The 23981-nt window shown below is 37.9% G+C and overlaps 1 protein-coding gene across 1 annotated transcript; it reads right to left on the bottom strand.

The window, feature by feature from the left end:
- Positions 1-1681: 1681 nt before the first annotated feature.
- Positions 1682-2435, bottom strand: LOC116163815 (splicing factor U2af large subunit B-like). The gene is made up of 4 exons (XM_031477948.1): positions 2346-2435; positions 2206-2284; positions 1957-2119; positions 1682-1810 (listed from the first exon to the last, which is right to left on the bottom strand). Exons 1-4 carry the CDS (start codon positions 2359-2361, stop codon positions 1682-1684), a joined length of 387 nt encoding a protein of 128 aa, XP_031333808.1. The 5' UTR covers positions 2362-2435.
- Between the last annotated feature and the right edge of the window lie 21546 nt (positions 2436-23981).

Genomic DNA, 23981 nt, shown 5'->3' with positions numbered 1-23981 from the left:
ATGGTAATTAAATTTGAAATCGGGTAACCTTTAACTTATTTTTTGAACGTTAATTGTTACAACCCAAGGATCATCAACGAATTACGGGGAAGGTTTTTTAAGTTAAGTTGATCGCTATCCACATATTCATTGCGAATTTTATTTATAGATCTATAACATATCAAAATAGCATAACTTTAAATTGTAGCATCGATGGATGAAGGAAGTAAGCCAGTTTTACCGTAAAAATACGCGTCTCGTTTACCTTTTTACGTTTCGCGTAAGCCACCCAAATATAACGATCACACCTCATATTACAAACTTTTACAATTGCTATTAATTATCTTCTCTAGATGATCAATTAGCGTTGGCGTTACCAATATTATTAAACCAATTTGTATATTTTGTTGTAACACGCCCTGTATATAAGGTAGTATAAAATTTGTTCATTATAAATATAATCTTCTTTGGCAAATTGTCGACTGTCTAAGGGCAAATTTTATAAAAATTTAATACCTAACCTATAATTATTATAATAAAATAAAAATGTACCCATGGTAATACATTGTAAATTGGAACTTACGAAAAGCAAAGTTTGGAAAAGATCGCAAAACTGCTTATTCTCTTGATTATTTAGTTATGCGGTACGATTTAAAACTAAACACTAATTAGAAAACTCTTACAGGGGGATACTGTATGTCGATAGAATTCATGTCAAATATACTTTGTTAACTTTGAACATTCTAAACTGTTGTTTTGTAGTGATATGTCTTTCTGGCATCGTATTCTTAGTGCAGCGGCAGGCTAATGAAAAAGTATCCTCGTGTAAACAGTTCCATATGAACCAATAACCCATCTACCTGTCGCAGGTGATATGACGCTTGCGGTGAAAGTTGACATTTCGCAAGTGGTTCTGTTAACAGTATGTCTAAACACCTGTCGCACTCCACCTTTCGACTTGTGGATATGTCAATGAATTACCGAGTCGACGTGCCAATTCTCCACCGTAGATAACTCCGTTCTCAAACATGTTTGACGAACTGAAATTAACGGTGAACCGAGAGTTGTTTTAACGGATAGATTTTACAGATCGCCTGCGACAAGTAGAATTGATAGTTACACCTATAGCTACTATAACGTTCAATGTTACAGGTATATCTGAGGAGATATATGTCTTGTGAGCGACTGTATTTCGTTCAAAAGCACAGTCTTATAAGGTATAGCTACACACCTACAAGTACACCTGTCAATTTTACCTGTCACAGGTGACCTACAGGTACACCATTCATCTTGGTTGGTTACAAATGTTTAAGAACGGAGCCATTTATCCAGGACCAGTGACAGGTCGAGTCAGGAATTCATAAACATTACAAACCAAAAGATCGGGTGCGATAGGTGCCTAGACATAGTACGAATTCCTGTCATTCAAATAAAGAAAGCCACTTCGATATTGACACGTTCTTCTCGGGGTCGATCACTTAATGCCAGTTGATGCAATGATATTTATCATTGTTGTAATAAAGCTAGGAAAAAAATGTTCAGAATTGAATTTTTTTTGTAACATGTTTTAAATTTAAATGTAAATGAAATAAGGACTAAGATATGGTAGTAATAATTTTTTTAGATTTGATGGTTCAATTTATGTGGCCTGTACGAGACAGATCGGGATAAAATCTAAACACGTTATATAATTAAAGTATGTTTATTTTAAATTATAATAAAAATTAAATACGAATGTATTGCCCCCTTGTGAGGGGGCATTTTGCTGCGCCGATGTCTCAGCCGGTGTTGGCGGAGCCGGTGTCGGCGGAGCCGGTGGGCTGATGGTCTTCTAAAAAAAAAATAAAAATAAATTACTTTTTTTGTATCTCTGAAATTTTTGAATTTACATTTTACAGAAGCAATCAATCAATCTTGTAACTACCAGCTTTTGCTGACGTGTTAGTGATTTTAAAATTTATTTTTTTAAAATCTTACCGTTGTTTCTTCTCGACCACGATGTCGTCGTGGCCCTCGTCCCCGATCCCGTCCACTTCTCCGATACCGTCCACGTCCCCGATCCCAATTCCGTCCACGTCCCTGGGATCTTCCACGTCCCCGGGATCTTCCACGTCCCCGTCTACTTTTATTGTTCTGAGTTCTACAGAAAGAAAAATTGTAAGAAACACTTGTATAAATAGAAATGCTTATGTACTTAATATAAATTTGATTCTGTCGTTAACTTACACATCCGTCTTCGGGTCGACGCTTTCGGCGTCCCGATGGACCTCGGCAACCACCTCCTCAACTACTCTAATTTCATTTTCTAAAAGAAATATACAAAAGTATTAGCTATTTTATTTTTTACAATTACAATTATGTATTACCTGACAGGACAGACATTGTATGTTCTGAAAAATACAAAAAAAATACGTTAACATAATACCTAGGAGACCAGGTTTACCATTGATTAAATGACATACCTACTTTATTAATTACAACAAATTCAGAAAAACTAATTTTGAAATATAAAAATGCCAATCGGTAAAGTGTTATACTTACGATCTTTATGGTTTGAAACCTGCACTTGAACTAACTCGAAAAAATAACATTTCACCCTTTAAATACTTGTAGTATCTGCAGGTGTTTATCTCAACATTATCTCAAATGCTGCCGAAGCGGCGGCGGCGGCTTTTGTGAAGAAATACAATATCTAATGATTGTGCACAGTTACAAGAGCACGTGTTCTTTACCGCTAAATTATCTCTTCAATTTTTTTTGACACGTATTCACGTCGATAAGGAAGCACATCTTAATATTTTTTTTCTTTATCTAAGGCCCGCTTGTGACGAGAAAATTTTAAACGCAATTATAGACATCAGGTAGGTAATTAGTGTTTTATATAGATAAAGATAGGTAAACGGTAAACCTATTCTATTCAACAATTCAGAACCTCTTCGAATTTGAAAATGTCAAAAAACTTGCACAAAATCTCTACATTTTCAATAAAATTATTGGACAAACGTCCGTTTTATTGTGATCTAGTCCCTCCCGAAAAGCTCCAATTTTTTACAGGGGAAAATTTGTTTAAACCTTCGGGAGAAAATTTACCACGGCGCCGTCGTCCGAGTTACCTCCTCGAGCTAAACGGAAAAAGAAAGAGAAAACTTGCCCGCATGTATCGAAGCCGATTCCGACCCCGTATCTCTTCGCCGTAACGCGCTATTCAAAAACTCCCGTTTTTCACCACTCACCCCCCTCCGGGGGGTGGTAGGGCGACCCGCGACCCCTCGTCTCGTAGATCTCGTCGAGATCTACAATCGCGCAATTGTACGTTTTGCTCTAACTCTAACGGCTCGGCCTGCGGAAAGCGTCAAAGTTGGAAAATGCGAAAAACCACCTTTTCGAGAGCGACCCTCCGGGTCGCGCCGTTTCCAAATTCGACTTTTCCCCGGGATGCTACCGCGGCACGATTACGCTCCTCCCCGTCCCCCTCGATCACCGGAAAACCGCAAGGGGAATTTCGGTAACGTTTTCGAGTTTCGAATTTTTTTCTAAAATTTTCGACTTTTTCGCTTCTTATGGCAGCTACCCCGACGGGTGCCGGGGGAAATTTCTTAACCCCATCGAAAGTTGCCCCAACTATCCTTACCTACCTTAGCCGGCGCCTCGACGTCCTCACTCAAACCGTATAGCCAAGGCGAATTTTTATCCGAGCCCGCGCACCTCCACGACGATGCCGCTCAGGAGAATTTCCCAGTAGCGAAATTCTCGGAATCGATTCGAAATCGTCTCAAAAAGGTCTCATAAAATTTTCATCAAAATCGAATCATTTTTAATTAAATTAAAAATGAAAATCGAGTTGTTGCCCGAGTTTCTTATTTAAGGAGCGGATTTAAATTCCAACATGACTCTCTGGTTTTTGTTATGGGAAATTTTTAAAAAATTTAACCCCTCGCCACGGGCTTAAAACGATTTCGATTTTCTTCGGAGAGGTCAATTTAAAGAGAGAACTAATTATGCTAAATTTTTCCCATTGTAAGTACGTACCTACGAATTACCGTTTAAAAATTATAAAAGAAAATTGGTAAATACGCGACCTAACGGTTTTTTTTTTTTTACAAAAAAATTTCCTGGACCTTTATTTTTCGATCGTTTCGGACGGGGAGCGGTGCGTACGATAGCTAATAATTCGAGCTAAATATTCCCCATTGAACGTACCCGTATGGCAAGTCTCTTAAAAAAATTATAACCGAAAAACTTGCGCGTCTACGAAAACTTTAACCTAAAAACCTTTCTAACGGCTTCAAATTTCAAGGTATGGCCAAAATGCAATTCCCTACATATAAATTAAATCTTCAGCAACAACTTTCCCATTGTAACATTATAATTATAATTAATACAAAATAAAAAAAATAATTAATACAAAAAAAACTTGTCACAAAAAAAAACGGGCACGCGCTCGGGTTCGAACGCGCGATCTTCAAATTCCAAGTCCTAACTGCTTACCGCTAAGCTACCGGGACTTACATTATCACTTCTTTTAAACCACTATAAGTACGACGAGAATACGTAAATTAGCAAATTATTTAAACACACTTTATTTACTCCACACTTATTCGAAGCACTTTTAAACTTTATAATAATCAATTTCAAACACTTACCGATCATTTTAATACGTTAATTTCCTTTAAAAAACACTTTTAAAACTTGACGGAATCCGTTTGACAGTTAACCGACACTTAAACTTTATCACTTAATTTCGAACACAAATCGATCACGCACCGTCCCGAAACCGATGTTAACACGTTCCTCGTAGTTTTCTCGAATTTTTGAGACCTCTACCGAAATTCTCCGTCCAAAATTAAGCTCGCAATTAATTAAAAAGCGGTTAGCGCGCGTTCGGCAATCTTCGGCGCTTAATGTTGGCGAAAAACAAAACGAAGCGGTCACGTGACTTTTGCAGACCTTCGGGAGAAAATTTACCACGGCGCCGTCGTCCGAGTTACCTCCTCGAGGTAAACGGAAAAAGAAAGAGAAAACTTGGCCGCAGGTATCGAACCCGATTTCGACGCCGTATCTCTTCGCCGGAACGCGCTATTCAAAATCTCCGGTTTTTCACCTCTCACCCCCCTCCGGGGGGTGGTAGGGCGGCCCGCGACCCCTCGTCTCGTAGATCTCGTCGAGATCTACAATCGCGCAATTGTACGTTTTGCTCTAACTCTAACCGTTCGGCCGGTAGAAGGCGTCAAAGTTGGAAAATGCGAAAAACCACCTTTTCGAGAGCGACCCTCCGGGTCGCGCCGTTTCCGCACCGGGGTGTCACTTTTAATGGCACCGCTGCAAAAAGACGCTCCTCCACGTCGCGCGACGGCTCAGAAAGCGCGAATCGAAGTTCCGGCGCCGTTTTCGAGTTACGAATTTTTTTCTAAAATTTTCAATTTTTTCGCTTCTTATGGCAGCTACCCCGTAGGTTGCCGGGGGAATTTTCTTAACCCCACCGAAAGTTGCCCCAACTACCCCTACCCCCCCGCGCCGGCGCCACGACGCCCTAACCCCGACCGTATGGCTACGGCGAATTTTTATCCGCGCCCGCGCACCTCGACGACGATGCTCCCCAGCCGCTCAGGAGAATTTCCCAGGTCCCAAATTCTCAGAATCGATGCGAAATCGCTTAAAAAGCTCACGATAAAATTTTCACCGAATCGGTAGTACAAATAACGAAATTAAAAATGAAAATCGAGTACTTGCCTGACTTTACTATTTAAGGATCGAAAAGCCGAAGCTTCGCTTCGGCTTTTCGATCCCGGAGGGGAACTTTTAGATTTTAAAGATCTTGATTTGTGGGTCGCATTAAACGTTTTTCGAAAAATAGCGGTGTTACTAAATTGATATTAATGTTAGCAAAAATGTTTAATTACAAAACATGGCCACGGGAAGTTTACCGAGCTATTGCAATTAAATGCTTTAGTGGAAAATATAGCGTACATGTTGTGCTTTCTATAACATAAATGTCAAACAAATGTTTAATGGTTTGGAGCACTCGGTTATTTTAGTGCATTCAATTTAATTAGATGCATTTGTGGTAGAATTTCATTTCATTATCTCCAAATGCGACATTGCGAATAAATTTCTATATGCGCCAAACCAAAAACGTAAAATGTCCATTTTACACCTCGTTATTATGGTTTGCATTAAAACTTTGGTAATAAACGAGTGACTTTATATTGACAAGACAATAATGACCCCCATTACAATTCCGCCAAGTGTGTTCCAATAAAATCGTTATTGCGTGTCAAAGAAAGCGATCGCGAATAGCATTTTATTTGTTATTGGGGAAACATTAGTGGTTTATACATATCCAGCACATGAAGCCAGCAATAAAAATAGAGGAGTTTTGAATCCTTTTTGTATGTATCAACTTTGAGCTTCATCTATAAGATCCCTTCTTTTTATTACGTTCACCTTATGGTAATAAGCATAGCTGTATACTTTCCCAAGCTTTTAAAGTGTACTTATTTTCATTTGAGTTAGGTAAAGGACTTTGTGAAAGTATCGTGTATCGTTCGCTTATACATTTTCTCATTAGATATTTAATATCTTCGCCAAATAATTATATAAACTTTTTCAATTTCCAGACCTCCTGACATGCGAATATTCATAAATAGTAATTAGAAAGGGTAAATCAGCTAGCAACGTAAGAGTAGTTCATTACACATAACCCTACGGACTAATTAAATTACTGTCAACGTATTAAAAAAAATATGACTTGTTAACGTGCAATTAATTTGGAACATGTCTACGTTTTTGAGGAAATAAGTAAATTAGATAGTTGATGTCTTAATTACTTCTACTCCTTCATCATACCTCTGGTTAGGTAATCTTCATACGCCTTAATTAAATTACTTATGTATGTTACGTTTTTGTATGTTATGGTTGATTTGCCACAAACACATTCACAGGATATGTAACGTGGTAAATAATAAATGACATATGAAATTGGGGGTGGTTCTTGATATGTAATTATTAGAATATTAATACATATTAGTAAATGGGGCTTGAGGCGAAACGACCCTGTAAAACAAATGTCATTGGGCGCGTTCACCAGACGAAGCGCTTCATGAGCGTTACCTAAAGGCGAGGCGGGAATACTCTAGCAAGGTTTCTTGCTCTAGTTGCTCGCTGATAGCACTGTCGAAGTGTACATACCACAGTAAGTCAGAGGTACGTTGGTCTTTACACCTCGACAGTGCTATCAGACAGCAACCCGCGCGAAAAGCCTTGCTAGAGTATTCCCGCCTTTAGGTAGCGCTCATGAAGCGCTTCGTCTGATGAACGCGCCCATTCATTCGCAAAAACACTTCGCATTGATAGGAAATATTCAACTTTATTTATAAATGGACCAAACGCAATATAGGTATAATGAATAACCGTCAGGTACTAAAAGCAAATTAATTGTATACTTTTTCTACAGAGAACCTGTACGTTAAGTTTAATGTTAGTGATACATCACAAGGCGGATTGTCATATACAGAGTGCCCCGTCATTACTTTTTGTGTGGACGAACCGGTTATATGATCCTAGTTTGACACCGTTTTTCCAATGTGGAAATAAAATTGAATCTCCAGCTGCTCTTTGCACGGACTGCTTACAAAATCCTCGTCTTGTTACCGGATTGAGAATGGTGGTCGGCAACAACACTAATATTTACAACTATTCACAACATGAGTGTATTACGCACCGAGTGCGAAAGTAGGTTATTTTTCGAAGAATTTTAATCACCCTAGGCGCTGCATGGTGATTATATTCTAAGAAAAATAACCTTTCGTCGAGGTTCGTATACGATTTTATTCACGATCATCATTATAATCATTCCATTAACAACTAAATTGTACTACCTTCTAGCGGGCGATCAAAAATGAGTTGCTGTCGAGTCGCCTTTGGACGTTCAAGTTAAGTACGACTTCCCGTGTAAACAAAAATTCCAAAGGCGATTCGACAGCAAATCATTTTTGATCGCATAGTACTGCTCAAATGTCAAATTTGGTGAAAAAAAATGGAAGCGTACAATTACAGCAAGCATTTAACTTCCTGCGTTCTCGATGGGTGGCCCTGTACATTCAAATAATTGACAGATGTGATGAGTTTGTTCGTCTACCTTTCCTCGTCTAACTCGAGAACAAAACGAGACAGCGATGTCAAACCTTCGCCAATCGATTTGTACGAGTTCAAATATCCGTGTCGTGTAACTCCTCCACTTAGAGATTAGATGGTCGTATTATTATAAAGTAATACGCTCACATGCGCCAGCGATATTAACTCTTGCGCCATTATCATTTTTTAGCAATCCGAGAATACATTTGGGAGGGGCCAAGTATACGTAGTCCCCCCCCCTCCTTATAAAACGATTTTGCTGCAATTTTAACAGTAAGGTCGGGGGGGGGGGAAGGAGTTTATCCAACGGTACGATACATTATCTAGTAGTATCACTAGCAACGGAGATATATAATGTATTTTGGAAAACGAAGTGTCAAAACAGAGCACTACTGTTGTTGAGCGACATCAACAAGAAATCGGCGAAATCTTATAACTGTTTGTCTATGAAGTGTTCCATCTTGAGTATAGTACTAACGTGGTAAAGAATTTCAGGTACTCAAGTAAAATTTATAAAAATTAATTTTACTTGAGTACCTGAAATTCTTTACTACGTTCATATAACGGTTTTTGGCTTCACGTCAGTGGCGTACGCAAACCTATGCTGACTGAAACGTTGAATGTGTTCCTTTATAAAATGAAGTTGGCTTAGTGGACTTCAAATAAATGAAAACCTGTTTGCATTAACTAAGGTGTCAATTACCTTTGCGATGATAAAATAGATCAGCTAAAAGTAATTGGATATGGATACCGGATGCGTAATTAAGTACCTACACATCGGAAGATTTCTTAAATAATAAATGTTTTGAAGCAATTGCCGGCAGCTCTAGCGTTTTTGAAATTGACTCCCCATCTAGAATGAACATTTCAATTTTAAGTCACCAACTTTGTCATTGTAATAGTGTGGTGTCACACTATGCGTTTTTACCGCTCCCGCTAAAACGGATGCGGTTTGACAGGATGAGATCTACTTGTCACACTATTCCGGTTTAACGGGATGCGTTTTTGCTATATTTTGGCAGTCTAATAGTGTCATGTCTCAATTATTGTTAAAGATGGTTTGTGCGCTTGAGGTGGAAGGGCTATTGCGAAAGCAGATATATCGTCAATATTGGATTGATCCTTTTAATTCAGGACGAGAATCTAATAATAGGTTCGCGAAGTTTAATGAAAAAATTCGAATGAACAAGAAAAATTTTTTTGTATATTACCGAATGTTCAAAAATTCAATTTCTACCCATGATTTCTACCTTCAGTTTTTATCTACATACTCTTTAGATTGTTTTTCCCACAGTGCAGTTTTTGCATGCACGCATTCGATGAATAAATCGACATCAAACATTGTAAACCTAACAAAACACCCGGTTGCAACGCTCAGTGTGACAACTGATGACAACCAACGTGTAACAACACGTGGTTTCATGTCATTGTGGTTGTCATGTCATCCTGCGCGGCGGCAGCAGGATGCGATTGCATCCGGTTGGTGCGGCGAAAACGCATATAGTGACTGGTACCATTTAATAACGTGTGATATTATCATCCCGTCAAACAGGAGCGTTTTAGCGGGAGCGGTAGAAACGCATAGTGTGACACCACACTTACGTACACAAAATGATGGAAGGAACACCGGACAGTCGCATTGTCAACAGCGAAACCTATATGAATGGCATCCATATCAGGATAGCTAATGCAAACAGTAACCCTTTTCTCATTAATCAAAATAATCTATGGGTATCATAAATCGAAAAGTAAACGAAAACAATAAATTAGTTTGAGTTACGAGAACGAGCCTTATTTTCATAATGCAACGTTCAAAACACAAAGTAAATATTTATTCAAAAATCTACTCATGGGGTAGTTAAGGATATACTTTGTAATATAAAACAAATATAAATTTCTTTCAATATATATAATAAGAACACGGTACTGTAAATACACATTTGAGGGTTTGCCCATTAGTATATGTTTTACTTTTTCAACAGTTTCCAAGATAGGTATATATATAAACAAAGTCACAAGTAACCAATACTGTGGAATATCTGCGTTAATATTGGTAGGTAAAATAAACTGGATGCGATTGAAAAAATTCGTATATGCGTGTGCATTTAAGACGATCTACTATTAACAGATAATTAATTATTTATTATAGAGATTTTTGTCTGACACCTACTTCATCAATTCATTCTGCTAGATATTACATTTTCTCGGTCTGAAACGTGATACCCGGTCAGATTCTTATTCTCTCAAGTCTCAATTCGCGTTAGATAGGTTTCTTTCTGTTATGATTAACCATTAAGAGTGTGAATCAGATAATATGATATAACACATAATTAACTTTGTAAATAATATCTACTTTGATTAGTTCTCGAACAAATTTTGTTTACTCGGGAACTAAATCTATAAATATGATTAATTCGGGTCAGCGCCAAAGAAATATCGGGAAAAAAATCGTAATAAATTTTGCAATTTGAGAATCTTTATTACGCCCCTCACAGCCCCGTTCTATAAAGAGTTCTCATTCGAAAAATAATAGTTAGCCTACGCCACTGATATGAAGGTACCTAAATAATACCATAGACCTTTGGTCTATGATAATACCTAGTTAACGGATTTGTTTGAATTTCTTAATTTTGGTGCATCATGTCAATAACAATAACGATACTCGTATACTGCAATCAGATTATAAGTTAGTATATTCTTCAACGAGTGTGGAATGGTGGCTATTATTCACGTGGATAAGTTTCTCACACTAGTGAAGCGAGTGTTGGAATCATCGAAGTATTCTAAGACGGGACTCCACCAAGCTGGGCTAGCCCGGTGGCATCTCCGACCTTCCCGGCGGTACAACATGGACTTAAATTCGACTACAGCAAACTGGGCAGATGTGTCGGCTTTGCAGAGAGTTCTTGTTCTTCATCCGAGATTATTTGACGGCAACGAAATTTTTAGCACTGGAAATGCTTATGTTTTGTATGGGTATGAATTTACCAAGTTTGCCGAGTAGAAAAGAAGACAAGTGGTGTCGCGTCTAGTGTTGATTGTACCGTACTCGACTGCAATCGGTAGATTCAAGAAAAGTCGCGGATACTGTCGATACGGTACTCACTTAACAGTGCGCAAGGGTTTTGTTAATTCGAATCTAAATTTTTCGCACATCGCCCGTGATGGTATTACACGCATGTTACGACGCTCAGTTCTAGAACGGATTTTGTTTTTATTTTTTCACAAAAAAGTACGTACTGTATTGATTATCTTTTTTACGATGACGGACGAATATAACGATGTCTGTACAAAAAAAAACAAAAGTTGAAAACTTTGTTGGTTTCAACAAGATTCGCATTCGCGCAAAATGCCCTAATAGTGTGAAAATATCTATCGGATAAATGTCCTGGGAAATGAAAAAATTTGTCCGATATTTATTTTCGTACGATTTGGCGTTGTGCGCAGGTGGACCATGCTGTTTAACACCAACAGTTTCCAACTTTTGTTTTTTTTTTGTACCATACATCCTTGTATTCGTAATAAAAAATGTTGTTCAATACGTACTTTTAAAAGAATTAAGTTGATGATGATTTCTCCGAAAGGAAACGTTGTATAACAATTTCTCAACGCTGTAAAGCTCAAATAATGGCAATTAGAAGTGTTTTTTATTTGTTGTATCTGTTCAAATAAGATCAGGACAAATTAATAACAAAATCGGCAAATTTCGGTTGTTCTGGCGTGTCGTCGGAAGTAATCGGAATGTTCAGGTTTTCTTTACTGCCCGTTAATGATCCTTTAATTGACCAACGTCTTCCTAATTTGACGATCGTCGTATCTTCTATGGTTTCCGAGATCCCATGATACACATCCTTATCTTGGACATAGTGTATACGTACCAGTAGGTATACAGTGCGTTTGATATAAGGTCACCTCACTATCTCTTTTATTTGGCGAAATACAAAAAAGTTGTCAAACATAATTTTATATGTGACATTACGATCTTTCTGATCGCATATTGCTAGGCATATTGAAACTTCCGGTATCTCTTCCGGTTTAATCTGAAAACTTTTGTTTTTCAAATACAGTGCTTATGTTTTTTTTACGATGTTTGAAAAAAGCAATTAATGTGCGACAATATAAAATATGCATATGGTTCACATACAAAAAATTCGTTAACCCGCTTGTGAGCAAGAGGCGAAGAGTGCACTTTCAAATTTGTTTTTTGGACTTTAATAGTCCTTATGGACATTTAATTTTTAATTTCTGATCGAATGGCACCAATACCAAGTCTGTAAGTGGTGCAGTCCCGGAGCCTTTGTGACTCAGACAGACAGACATCAAGAGCGCAAAAGTGCACTTTTTATTTTTTTAAAGTGAAAATGCACTAAAAACATAGAGAAATTCGTTATTCAATATTTAGAAAATTTATGAAATTTAGCATGCCGTCCTCCATATCACACAGAAGACCTACAATAACTTGTTTAATGTTTTGTTTTTAAAATTTACTTTTGCACGATACGATCTCCCCGTGTAATGCACACGGCATGTTAGATTTCACAAATTTTCTAAATATTGAATAACAAATTTCTATTTAAAAAAATCAAGTTACCTCTGATTGAAATTTTGAAAATTGACGGAGTGATTTCTTTTAACAAAAAAAAATTTAACGTTAACTGTTCGGCGTATGTTAGTACATTTCATGATTAGTGCCACTGCAAAGTCACGCCCTTCTAAGTTTTATGATACCTGCGATATTCAATTTTTACTGGACATCTACTTTTTGAAAAAACGACGAATTGCGGCTAAACTACTCACTTTAGATATGTGTAACACATAAAGTCACACTAAAATTGACCAAAGAATCGAAATATGTAATAATATACAGGGGGTTCCATTAAAAAAATGCAACTTTGATATAAATCACCCTGTATAACAATTGCAATTTCGGTGAAAATATTTTTAGGTTGTAGCCCTAAGGGTCCTTCAACATTCCCCCACAATGAATTTTAAATATGCGCGTTAACATCGGGTGCCCAGTTGTCGGACGAAAACACGTCGTGTCCGCGCATGACGTCACTCTAGTTACATCTGGCGCGTAAGCCCATAAGGATTCAATGGTGGGCCTCGTTTTCGAGGTATTATTATTTTAGCTTTTTCTCGCTTTATGCGGTTGACCTACAGATGACGGGTAATTACCAAGTCAAAAGTAGAGTATATCTATTGCTGTAGAAATGTTCGAGTTATGGATGCCGTTTTCAGAAGTACTGCTTTTTGTATTTTTGTGTGTAAGTATGGGTGAATGTCAAGTTTTTTAAAATGTTGCAAAAAGTTTTTGCTAGTAACTCCTGTGACTGAGATGATGAGTGGAACTATTGTTGCCTTATGCTGTTGCCAGAGTTCTTTTACTTCTATGGCCAATGGTAAGTACTTTGTAATCTTTTCCTGCTCCTTTGTTATTACATTGGTGTCGTTTGGTATTGCAACATCTATTATAAATGTTTCTTGGTGTACTTTATCTATCAGTGTGATGTCTGGTCGATTACTAGTCACTGTTCTGTCCGTATGTACTGTCCTGTCCCAGTAGAGTTTGTGTGTTTTGTTTTCAAGTACATTTTGTGGTGTGTATCTGTAATAGGGTGTTTCTGTTTCAATGAGTTTGTGTTTGTATGCTAGTTCTTGATGTATTATTTTGGCAGCCGTGTTGTGTCTTTCGGTGTATTCTGTACCCGCTAATAGTTTACATCCCCCCGTGATGTGTTCTATGGTCTCTGATGTTTGTTGGCATTTTCTGCATGTGTCTGTTTCTAATGTTTCCTTGATTATATATTTTCTATAGTTACGTGTTGCTATAACGTTGTCTTGTATGGCTAGTATGAATCCTTCGGTTTCTGGGAAAAGTTGACCTTTTTTAAGCCATTCATATGATAGCTGTTTATCTATTTGCGGATTCTGCATGATATTGTAATGTTTGCCGTGTAGCGCTTTTTTCGACCATTGTTCCTTCTTCTGCGTTTCTATGAGTGGATGATGCTGTTGTTGATGTATTTGACTTAGATTTAGGGGGGTGTATTGTTTATCTGATTGTTTGATAGCGTTGTGTAGTTTTGTGTCCTGTGTCTGGAAGTACTGTCGTAGGTTTTCTATTTGTTTGTTATGCAATGTATGAAAGTCTAAGAGCCCTCTTCCTCCATCACTTCTACTAATTGTGATGCGTTCGATGCATGAATTGGGGTGTAGTTTTCGGTATCTTGTGAGTTGTGTCCTGTTTAACCTGTTAAGTTCGTCTATTTCTGTATGTGACCATTTAATTATTCCGAAACTATACGTGATGACCGGTATTGCATATGTATTTATGGCTTTAAAAAGGTTTTTCGAATTCAGTTTTGACTTAAGTAGACGTGACAGTCTTTGCTTATATTTTACCTTCAATTGCTGTTTAATTTGTGTGTGGTTGATACGTGTACTTTGTTCGAAGCCGAGGTACTTGTACATTTCTTCTGGTCTTAAGGTGGTAAGTATTTCGTTTTTGAGGGTATGTGGTCGTTGCTCAGTGTCATATTTCCCTTTTTCACAGTAGAACAGTTTACACTTGTTCATGCCAAATTCCATACGTGTGTCGATTGTGAATTCTTCGATGACCTTTAACAGGGCTTGCATGTGTACTTTGTTGTCTGTATATGTCTTTATGTCGTCCATGTAAAGTAGGTGGTTTATTGTATGTAGTACGGTCTTATGTCGTTTGATTTTAAATCCGTATGTCGTGTCATTTAGTGTATTAGATAGCGGTTGAGGCATAAACAGAACCACAGCGCGCTAAGGGAATCCCCTTGAAATATTCCTCTGTTTATTTTTATAGCTTCTGTTTGTAAGTTGGCATGTGGTGTTGTTAGATATATTTTGGTGGTCCATTTTTGCATAGCTGTTTGTAAGAAACGTTGTAGGTGAGTATCTATTTTGTAAATACTTAATACTTTAAGCAGCCAACTGTGGGGAATGGAGTCAAACGCTTTCTTATAATCGATGTAACAGGTGACTAAATTTCTTTGTTGTTTTCGCGTTTGTTCCATGATAATACTGTCTATGATCACCTGTTCTTTACATCCTCTGCTGTATTTTCTGCACCCTTTTTGCTCTTCAGTCAGTACCTTGTGTTCATTTAGATGCTTGTCTATTTTATTTGTTATTATGGATGTTATTATTTTGTAGATTGTCGGTAAGCAAGTAATTGGTCTGTAGTTAGCTGGGTTTTGAGTATCCTGTGATTTCGCTTTGATATAGGTTTTACCTTGCGTTAGAAAATATGGCATTGTGTCAGGTTTTTTAATAATTTCGTTGATAACTCGTACTAGGTGTAGGTACATGTAGAGACGTGAATTTTTTATACCAGAAATTATGGATGTGATCTACTCCTGGTGCTTTCCAATTATGTGCTTTTCTCAAACTCTCGTTTAAGTCTTCTTGTGTGATGTCGTGATCTGTCTGTTGTGGTAAGTCTTTTTGTCTGTTTTCCTCGGTTTGTACCCACGTTGCTGTTATGTTGTGTGTTTCGGATTGTGACCATATGTTTTCCCAAAAGTCCTGAATGCTTTTGATAGTTGGTGGGCTGAACTCTAAGCTTTCGGTATTTTCTAAATTTTGGTAGAATTTTTTTTCATTTCTGTTAAATAGTTTATTTTGAGATTTTATTTCTAGCGATTCCTTATATCGTCTAAGTCTTGTCGTATATACGGCAAGTTTCTGTTTATAGGTATCTAATGCTTCTACAGCTGTTTCTTTTTCGCTTTCTATTATTTTTCCAACCATTTTGAGTATACGTTTTGAGCGGTTTCCATTTAGATACTGGGTTACTCTTCCTATTACTTGTCTTAGGTTGTTAATTTTGTTCTCTAGTCTTGTTTGCCACTTTGGTTTTTTGTGTGTTTTTGTTTGTGTTTGTGGGACTGGTACATGTGGATTATTGAATTTAATGACGGTTGTTGCAGCAGCGTAAATGAGTAGATGTAGGTCCTCTATTGTTGTTATATTTATTATTATTATTATTATTATTATTTATTAAAAACGGTACATTATTTTACACAATTTACAATGTTAATGCAAGTATATCACAGCGCTTGAATTTTCTTTTAAAAAGTCTCGTTTTGCTACATTACGTCAGTTCATCGCATAGGTCCAGTTTGTTATTTTTCACATTACATAAAGCACCTTTAACACACCACTGTAGTTTAAAAAAGTCCACACTATTATTATTAACGTGCCACTTGTATTCAGACATTATTCTTGAAATTAAGGCGGTTTTATATTTCGAGTAAAACTGACCGTGGGTTTCGTCACTTTTTATGTACGTTATCTGCTGTTTATATATATAACTGGTTGAAAATACCAAAAGAAAGTTGGTTAAGTTTACTTCAGCTTTTGTCCGCGTTTTATTGTACTTATACATGCAGTACATGTCTTTCACTAAGACTTTCGGAATACACATTAGACACTTTACTTTATTGGTAACAAAATGCCATATTTCTTGAACAAGATGACATGATATTATTATGTGCCAAGCATCAGCCACCAAGACACAATTATTGCAGTAGTTTGTAGCAGCTAACGAAGCCTTTTGCAAGAATGTTTTATCTGATAATCGGTTTTTAACAAATCTCCATACCACTACGCTATCCGATGCCAACGAAGGATGTTTGAACATGTAGTTCCAGTTGATCTCTTCGTCTCCCCAAGCTCCTTTCATCTTTTGCTTAACCCTGAATTCGTTGACTACCACGGCTTCTTGCAAATATCTCTTTGTATACTTATTGATGGTATATGTACGATCGGGCGAGTATTCAAAAATAATTTCAGGTGGCCATTTGCTTACTCCTTCTGTCTCCGTTAAATGAGGATAGAAACGTAGACATTGCTGTTTGAGTTCTCTGTACCTTTCAAATAAAAAATTCCGCGCAATGTAACGTAGACATTGCAAAGTTCTTCTTTGCGTTTCCATTCCGAACCATCGATACAGTCTCCGATCAGATATAGGCCGCATTTGAACCATATGTCACTGGACAATATTTTCGCGATTGGTTTTGGCCAAAGGAAGCATTCGGACAAGGGTAGGTTATTAAAGTCATTTTTGTTTGATGGAAAATTGGCGAAGCTTGTGGGAATTCGGTTCCAAGCATTTATTACGCTATCTGCGAATTTTGTGAGAGCTGTTGGTAACTGCAGTTCTTTATTGTACAAAACTTGCCACTGTATTTGCGTTCCCACTTCCTTACTGATGTTGTAGTACATCATCCTAGCCCATTTTGTTTCTTTTTGACGTATGCACTTTATGGCTGTTATAATTCTGAACGTTGCAACTTTCGACTTGATGTGCACCATACCTAAACCACCCAGGTATTCTGGCAAACATAGGCTGTCCTTTTGAGTCCAGTGTTTTCTATTCCGCCATATGAAGTTTGTTAACTGGCTCTATATACTATCTATTGTTCTGTTTGATACTGGCATTATTTGTAAAATATGCCAAATTTTTGGTACTATGAAAGTATTAACAATTTTAATTTGATGCCTTTAATCGATAGTTTGTAAAATATGCCAAATTTTTGGTACTATGAAAGTATTAACAATTTTAATTCTGCCTTTAATCGATAGTGTTCCAGCCTTGTGATTCCACTTGGAAATACCATTTGTAATCTTTTGATGTATTTCTTCTTCTGCTAGCCCTATCATGTGCTGTTCTGACCCGGCGAAGGTCACCCCAAGAACTTTAATAGTATCAGAAGTCCAACAACAACCTAAAGGAGAGTCCGTTCGATGTTTCCATTCCCCACACCACAAACCTTGTGACTTTTGAAAGTTCACTACCGCTCCCGATTGGACAGAGAACCGTTGTATGCATTCCGCAAGAATTCTGAAGTCATCGTCATGGGACACGAATAAAAGCACATCGTCCGCATAAGCTGACATACATGCTGTCTGAAGTGGGTCATTTGGTAAGGCGAATCCTCTCATTTTTCTGTTACACATCTTTAGAAAAGGTTCCATAGCTAATGCGAAGAGGGGGCCCGACATTGGACACCCTTGTCTGATTCCTTTTCTTATTTGTATTGGCTGCGACAACAGGTGTTGAATCCGAATATGTGAAGATGCTTCCGAATATAGTGCTTTGATTAACCCTATGAGTGATGTGGGAAAATTCATTCTTTGAAGTACTTCAAATAAATATCCGTGTACAACGTTATCAAATGCACTTTCTAAATCAATAGAAAGTACGGCTAATGTTTTGCTTTTGGAATTTGCGTATTCAATAATGTCTCGTAGTAGGTGAAGATTGTCGTAAATTGATCTTCCAGGTATAGTGTTGGACTGGTCTGAGTCGATTCGGGCGTCTATTACACCCATCAGTCTATTCGATATTGTTTTTGCTAATATTTTATAGTCTGCAGTTAGCAACGAAATTGGTCTCCAGTTTCTTAGATTTAAAGGGTCTTTATCCTTCTTTTCTATTAAAGTAACTATTGAAGTCTTCATTGTGTTAGGAATCATTATTTCATGTTTAAGACTGCCTATCACAGCTTCGTAATAGTGCACTCCTAAGTTCTCCCAGAACTGCATGTAAAATTCCGCTGTAAATCCATCTATTCCGGGCGACTTGTTTTTGCTAAGACTTTTTAAGGCTGTGGTTAATTCTTCTAAAGTGATTGGCTGATCTATCTGTTCTTTGTTTGTATTGTCGAGCTTTAGTAGGTTCTTAAATATAGATGAATTTGTTTCCCCCATAGGTGTTGTGATACGTTGCCTGTCGTCAAAGAATTGATATGCTTCTTTGCATATTTCCATAGGTTTGCTATAAAAAATGTCCCCAACCTTGATTCTGGATAGTCTGCCGCCTCTAGACTGACCAATCAGTTGCTTTTCCGGTGAATCCTTATTTATAATATCCTGATATTTTTTGTTGATTTCGGAATTATGGGAAAATGCTGTGTAAGTTTTCCTGCATTGACTGATAATGGTTTGTATTTGTGATGGTTGTGATGTTGGATTCTTACTGGTGTGATGATTGTACATTCGCTGTAAATTGTCAATCTCGAAAAACTTTTTTTGGTTGTTGTGCTTGGTTAACTTTCGTAATATTTGAATTGCCATGTTATAGTTATGCGGTAAATATATGCAAAAGAAACTTACAGTTTCGTTGCTGTCCTCGATCGATAATTTTTGTAAGTAACCTTCTACTATAATTTTGTGTTGGATAATTTTAGCGCTGTCTTTCTTTAACATAATCGCAGTGCCGGTATAATTATCGGATTTAGGATTAACTAGGAAATGGTAATTGGGTATGGACGTATCTCTTAACATTTAAGGTTATTATTTTGAAAATTGCCATGATTTTGATTTATTATTATTAGTTTTGGTTTAGTGTTAATGTGTTTTACGATCAATGCTATCCACGTCAATTGATTCCAGTGATGAGGCGTTAGAGAGTTGAGATAAATTGTCTACTTCATTTGGCCATTTGTTCTTCTCAATCCCTTTCAATAAAGCCTTAATAAGTCGTTTGCATCTTTCTTTTAATGCCCTCGTTGTGATATGTGGTAATATTTCGGCAGTCATGCTAATGAGCCCCGAAATATCTGTTGTGTATTCTTGGGCGATAGTGCTTGGTGTTTCACTGTTTTTGACATTTATCATGAAATGTTTAAAATCTTCATGGTTTAAGATAAATGATTGGTTTGGCCACAGTTTTTGTAAATTGTCAAACAGTGTGCTATCTTCTGGAGTCGTGCTCCTTCTTGTTTTTTAAGGGGTCTTTTTTCATCTCTTATAGTTGACCTATTTTTGGTTGGTATCTCCGTGTGTTGCGTTGATTGCTCCGTAAGTTCTGAACTGGTGGATGGTGCTGCACGTTTTTTACTTACTTCAGTATGGACTTCTACTGGGACAGTAATTACATGGTTGGTCGTTGTGTGTGATGAGATATCGCTAGAAAGATCTTCCGTTGTATAATTTGATTCGGGGCAAGAAGGTTGATTAGCTGGTCTGGATTCTCTGAGTAAGCATGGTGGTGGTTGTAGCATTTTGGTGCATTTAGTAGCAATATGTCCCAGTTCTTTACAATTGAAGCATTTTATTTGGCTATTCGTTAGAAAAATTCGATGATCGTCGCCTTCAAAATTAACTATAAGTGAATCTGGCAAAGTACTCATCTCCTCGGGCAGTATGTACACCTGCCTTCGGAAGCTGTACACATGATTGTAATCTTCTATGCCTATGCCCGCCCCTATAAAGGAAACGGGAGACACGGTTTTTATCTGTTTGGTTTTTAAACATTCTTCTATTACATTGTGTGGAATAGATGGGCAAACATTGGATAGAATAATTCGTTGCGCCGGTGTCACATATTTTCGCGCAGTTATAAAGATTCCATTGACAGTGATACCGTTGTGATTAACAATAAAATTTTGGATGACTTCGTTAGACGATAAGAAAATACATATTCTGTTATTTGAAATTCTGGACGCGAACAACACGTTTTTTGGGCTTACGATTGATCCAACTCCTACAACGTAATCTCGTACTATGACATTCTCCATTGAAGGTAAAATTATTGCTTGATCTTTTTTTGGGAATGTGTGCTTGACAACATTCGCGTACAGACTGCTCTCGCTGTTGACGTTGAAGGATTGATTAGAATTTTCGGGATCCCTGGTATCAGAAACCCCTACATTCTGCGTGGTGGTACTCATTTTTCATTGAATGAACATTTATAGATTATGGGCGAATGTTTATTTACAAGTTTGGATGGATAAAAGTTTGTTATTTATCGGCCTTGCGGCCTTCACTTACATGTGTGTGTCTTTATCACTATTTATTAAATTATAAATTCAGGTGTCTCTATCACTAAAATTAAACGAAAAACGTACGGTAATAATCTTAATTACTAAATTTAATTCATTCAACACCAATACCAAGAGTAAAGAAGAACACGTCTTAACTCTAGCGCGTACGAGTGAGTTTTCGAGGTATAATCTGCATTGTGGTGCATATTACATTTATCGTACGTACAGGAAGGGCCTATACATATGTGTAGTTGATAGTCCTGCATTGCAAACACTCTAGTTTTTGCTTCTATTAATAGCGAATACCTTTTAGTTCCGCTTTTATTACACCGCGAGGATACCGAATAATAAACATTTAAATGATAATGCCTGGTTGCGCGAGTGCAAAATGTAATAATTATTCACGAAAAATGAAGGGCTAAGATGTTAAATACTTCGCAAGTGAATATACGTATGCGAAAAAATTACGAGGAGACGCTGTGGCCGAGTCAAATAAGAACTTTCTTAGAATAGAAGAATAAGCTTGGTACAAAATTACATGCAAAAATTAAAAAAAATAAGCTGAAAGCAATTTGTTTAATACAGGGTGGGGCAGGGAAACATCCCTACTTTTGAGGTGGCATTGTCAGTAGTGGGGACATGTTGGAGGAGTGGGGGTAGGTTCGAATGACACTGTGGCCACGGAATTTTCCGATAGTAGCGCTGTCAGTTGTAGACATGGCTTGGTCGAATGAGCAACGCGCTTTTGCTGTCGAGACGTATTTTTCTCAGAATAAGTCTATTGTTACAGTGCAGCGTGCGCTGCGAACTCGTTATCGGATTCCCCCTCGCAACCCTGTTCCTGACCGCAAATCCATTTTGTTGTGGGTGGAAAACTTCCGTGCATGTGGTAGTGTAGTGAAAAAGAGAGTTGTGGCTCGGAGAACTGTCCGAACTCCAGAAAACATTGACCGTGTCAGAAGATCGATCTTGCAGTCTCCTAAGCGTTCTGCCCGCAAGCATGCATCCGCCCTTGCATTGTCTAATCGCACTGTGCGTCGTATTCTCCACGAAGAACTCCACTTCCATCCATACAAGATGGTCATCGTTCAAGAACTCACACAACGGGACTGGCAACAACGAGTACAGGCATGTGAAACTTTAATTGCTGACTTGCCTCATGATGCACGAGTTTTGTTTAGTGACGAAGCGCACTTCCACATTTCTGGAGTTGTTAATAAGCAGAATATGCGTTATTGGAGTGGTGCAAACCCTAGGGTAGTTCATGAGAGGCCTCTACACAGTGAAAAAGTGACTGTTTGGTGTGCAATCAGCAGTGAAGGCATAATTGGGCCTTATTTCTTCGAGGAGGACAATCGTTGTGTTACCATCAATTCCGAGCGGTATGTAAACATGCTCCAACAATTTCTTGCACCACAATTGCAACAGAATAATTTTGGAGTAGTGTGGTTTCAGCAGGATGGTGCCACAGCCCATACTGCTAGACATTCGATGGCTGTTTTGAGGGAAATGTTCCCCGGGCGATTAATCTCCCGGTATGGTGACATTCCATGGTCTGTGCGCTCGCCGGATTTAACTCCGTGTGATTACTTTTTATGGGGATACCTCAAGAGTGAAGTGTTTAAACATCGACCCAGAACCCTACAAGACTTGAAGGATGCAGTTCGCGTTGAAGTTGCCCGCATTCCACAACAAATGCTTCGCAGAGTTATGCAGAACTTCAGAACCAGACTAGATCAGTGTGTTGACAATGAGGGACATCACTTGAATGATGTATTGTTTAAAACAAAGTAAGAATTAACTTCCATCTGTACCCTTTTGATGCCACAATAAAGTTTTGTTCTAACACTTTTCGTTTTTTTTAAATTTACCTTCAAAGTTAGGGGTACTTCCCTACCCCACCCTGTATAATTAATCTGATTAATACGATGTAGGTGAACTAGGATATTTACAGTAGGCGGAAATACGTTTATTGCTTCGATCATTTAGATATACGTGAGTGTATCAAATTATTAAATACATTTTGATTGATTACAAGCCCTAGTGTGCTATATTTTCAAACTGTTTAAAAAATAGAGGTACATGATCTTCGTTTTCCATTTACCTATACGCGCTTGGCGCACCATTTGAACAATACCTCTACTTACATTTTATCTGCTTTGCATTTCATTGTAATGTTTTTGTGCGAGCTTGCATTTGTGTATGTAATATTACATACTCAAATAAACCTAAATTTCGCTGACAGATACACAAATAATAGTGCGTTTCCGTAACCTCTTCCCTATGCATTTGTATACGCGCGCCGGAGTTTGTTACGTGATTGACGTCATACGGCGTGGGGAAAGGGGACACGATGCGCGTTGCGATACCCTTTTTATTATACCATGCGCGTTAATACCCGCAATCGTCCACCCACACACTAATGGCCCACCCTGTGTATAAGTGTAAAAACGGGATTTTTTGCAGTAGCTAATTAATGCAAGCTATAATTGTTGGTCAGAAGTCAATTATTAAGATGCGACAAATCTACTGTAAACTCGCCTTTCATTAAAACATTCCTTGATAGTCTATACATACACGATGAAGTTGGTCGCGCAAACAAATATCGTAGTGCTTATCCGCGGTCAAGCAATTAATCAATTTACCTCATTGGGGTGCTTTCAACGAGGGCACTACAGTACTACACAAAGGGGGGTCGATTTCTCGGAAACGACCGGTCGTGCTGATGCAAGTTATGGAGCACTAAGCACTAAGTTGCACCAACTAAATTAAGCCTTGCTTAAAGTTAAGTCGAACTTAAAATCTATGGCAACGATTATTAACACAATGATCGTTGCCATGGTATTTAAGTTATGCTTAACTTTAAGGGATGCTTAATTTTGATGGTGCAATTTGCCCTGAGAAGCACTAACGATTAGTACTTGTCCGGTCGTTAGTGCTTTCAACGAGGATAGGAAGTCAGCACTACACAAGGGGGGGGGGGGGCGATTATTCGGAAACGGCTGGGCGGGCTGATGCAAGGTATGAAGCACTAGTAGTCAATCGTCCGTCCATTAAGTCTTT

Source organism: Photinus pyralis, unplaced genomic scaffold, assembly GCF_008802855.1.
Source record: "Photinus pyralis isolate 1611_PpyrPB1 unplaced genomic scaffold, Ppyr1.3 Ppyr1.4_LG2, whole genome shotgun sequence".
NCBI lineage: Eukaryota > Metazoa > Arthropoda > Insecta > Coleoptera > Lampyridae > Photinus > Photinus pyralis.
This window is presented reverse-complemented; position numbering and strand designations above follow the sequence as displayed.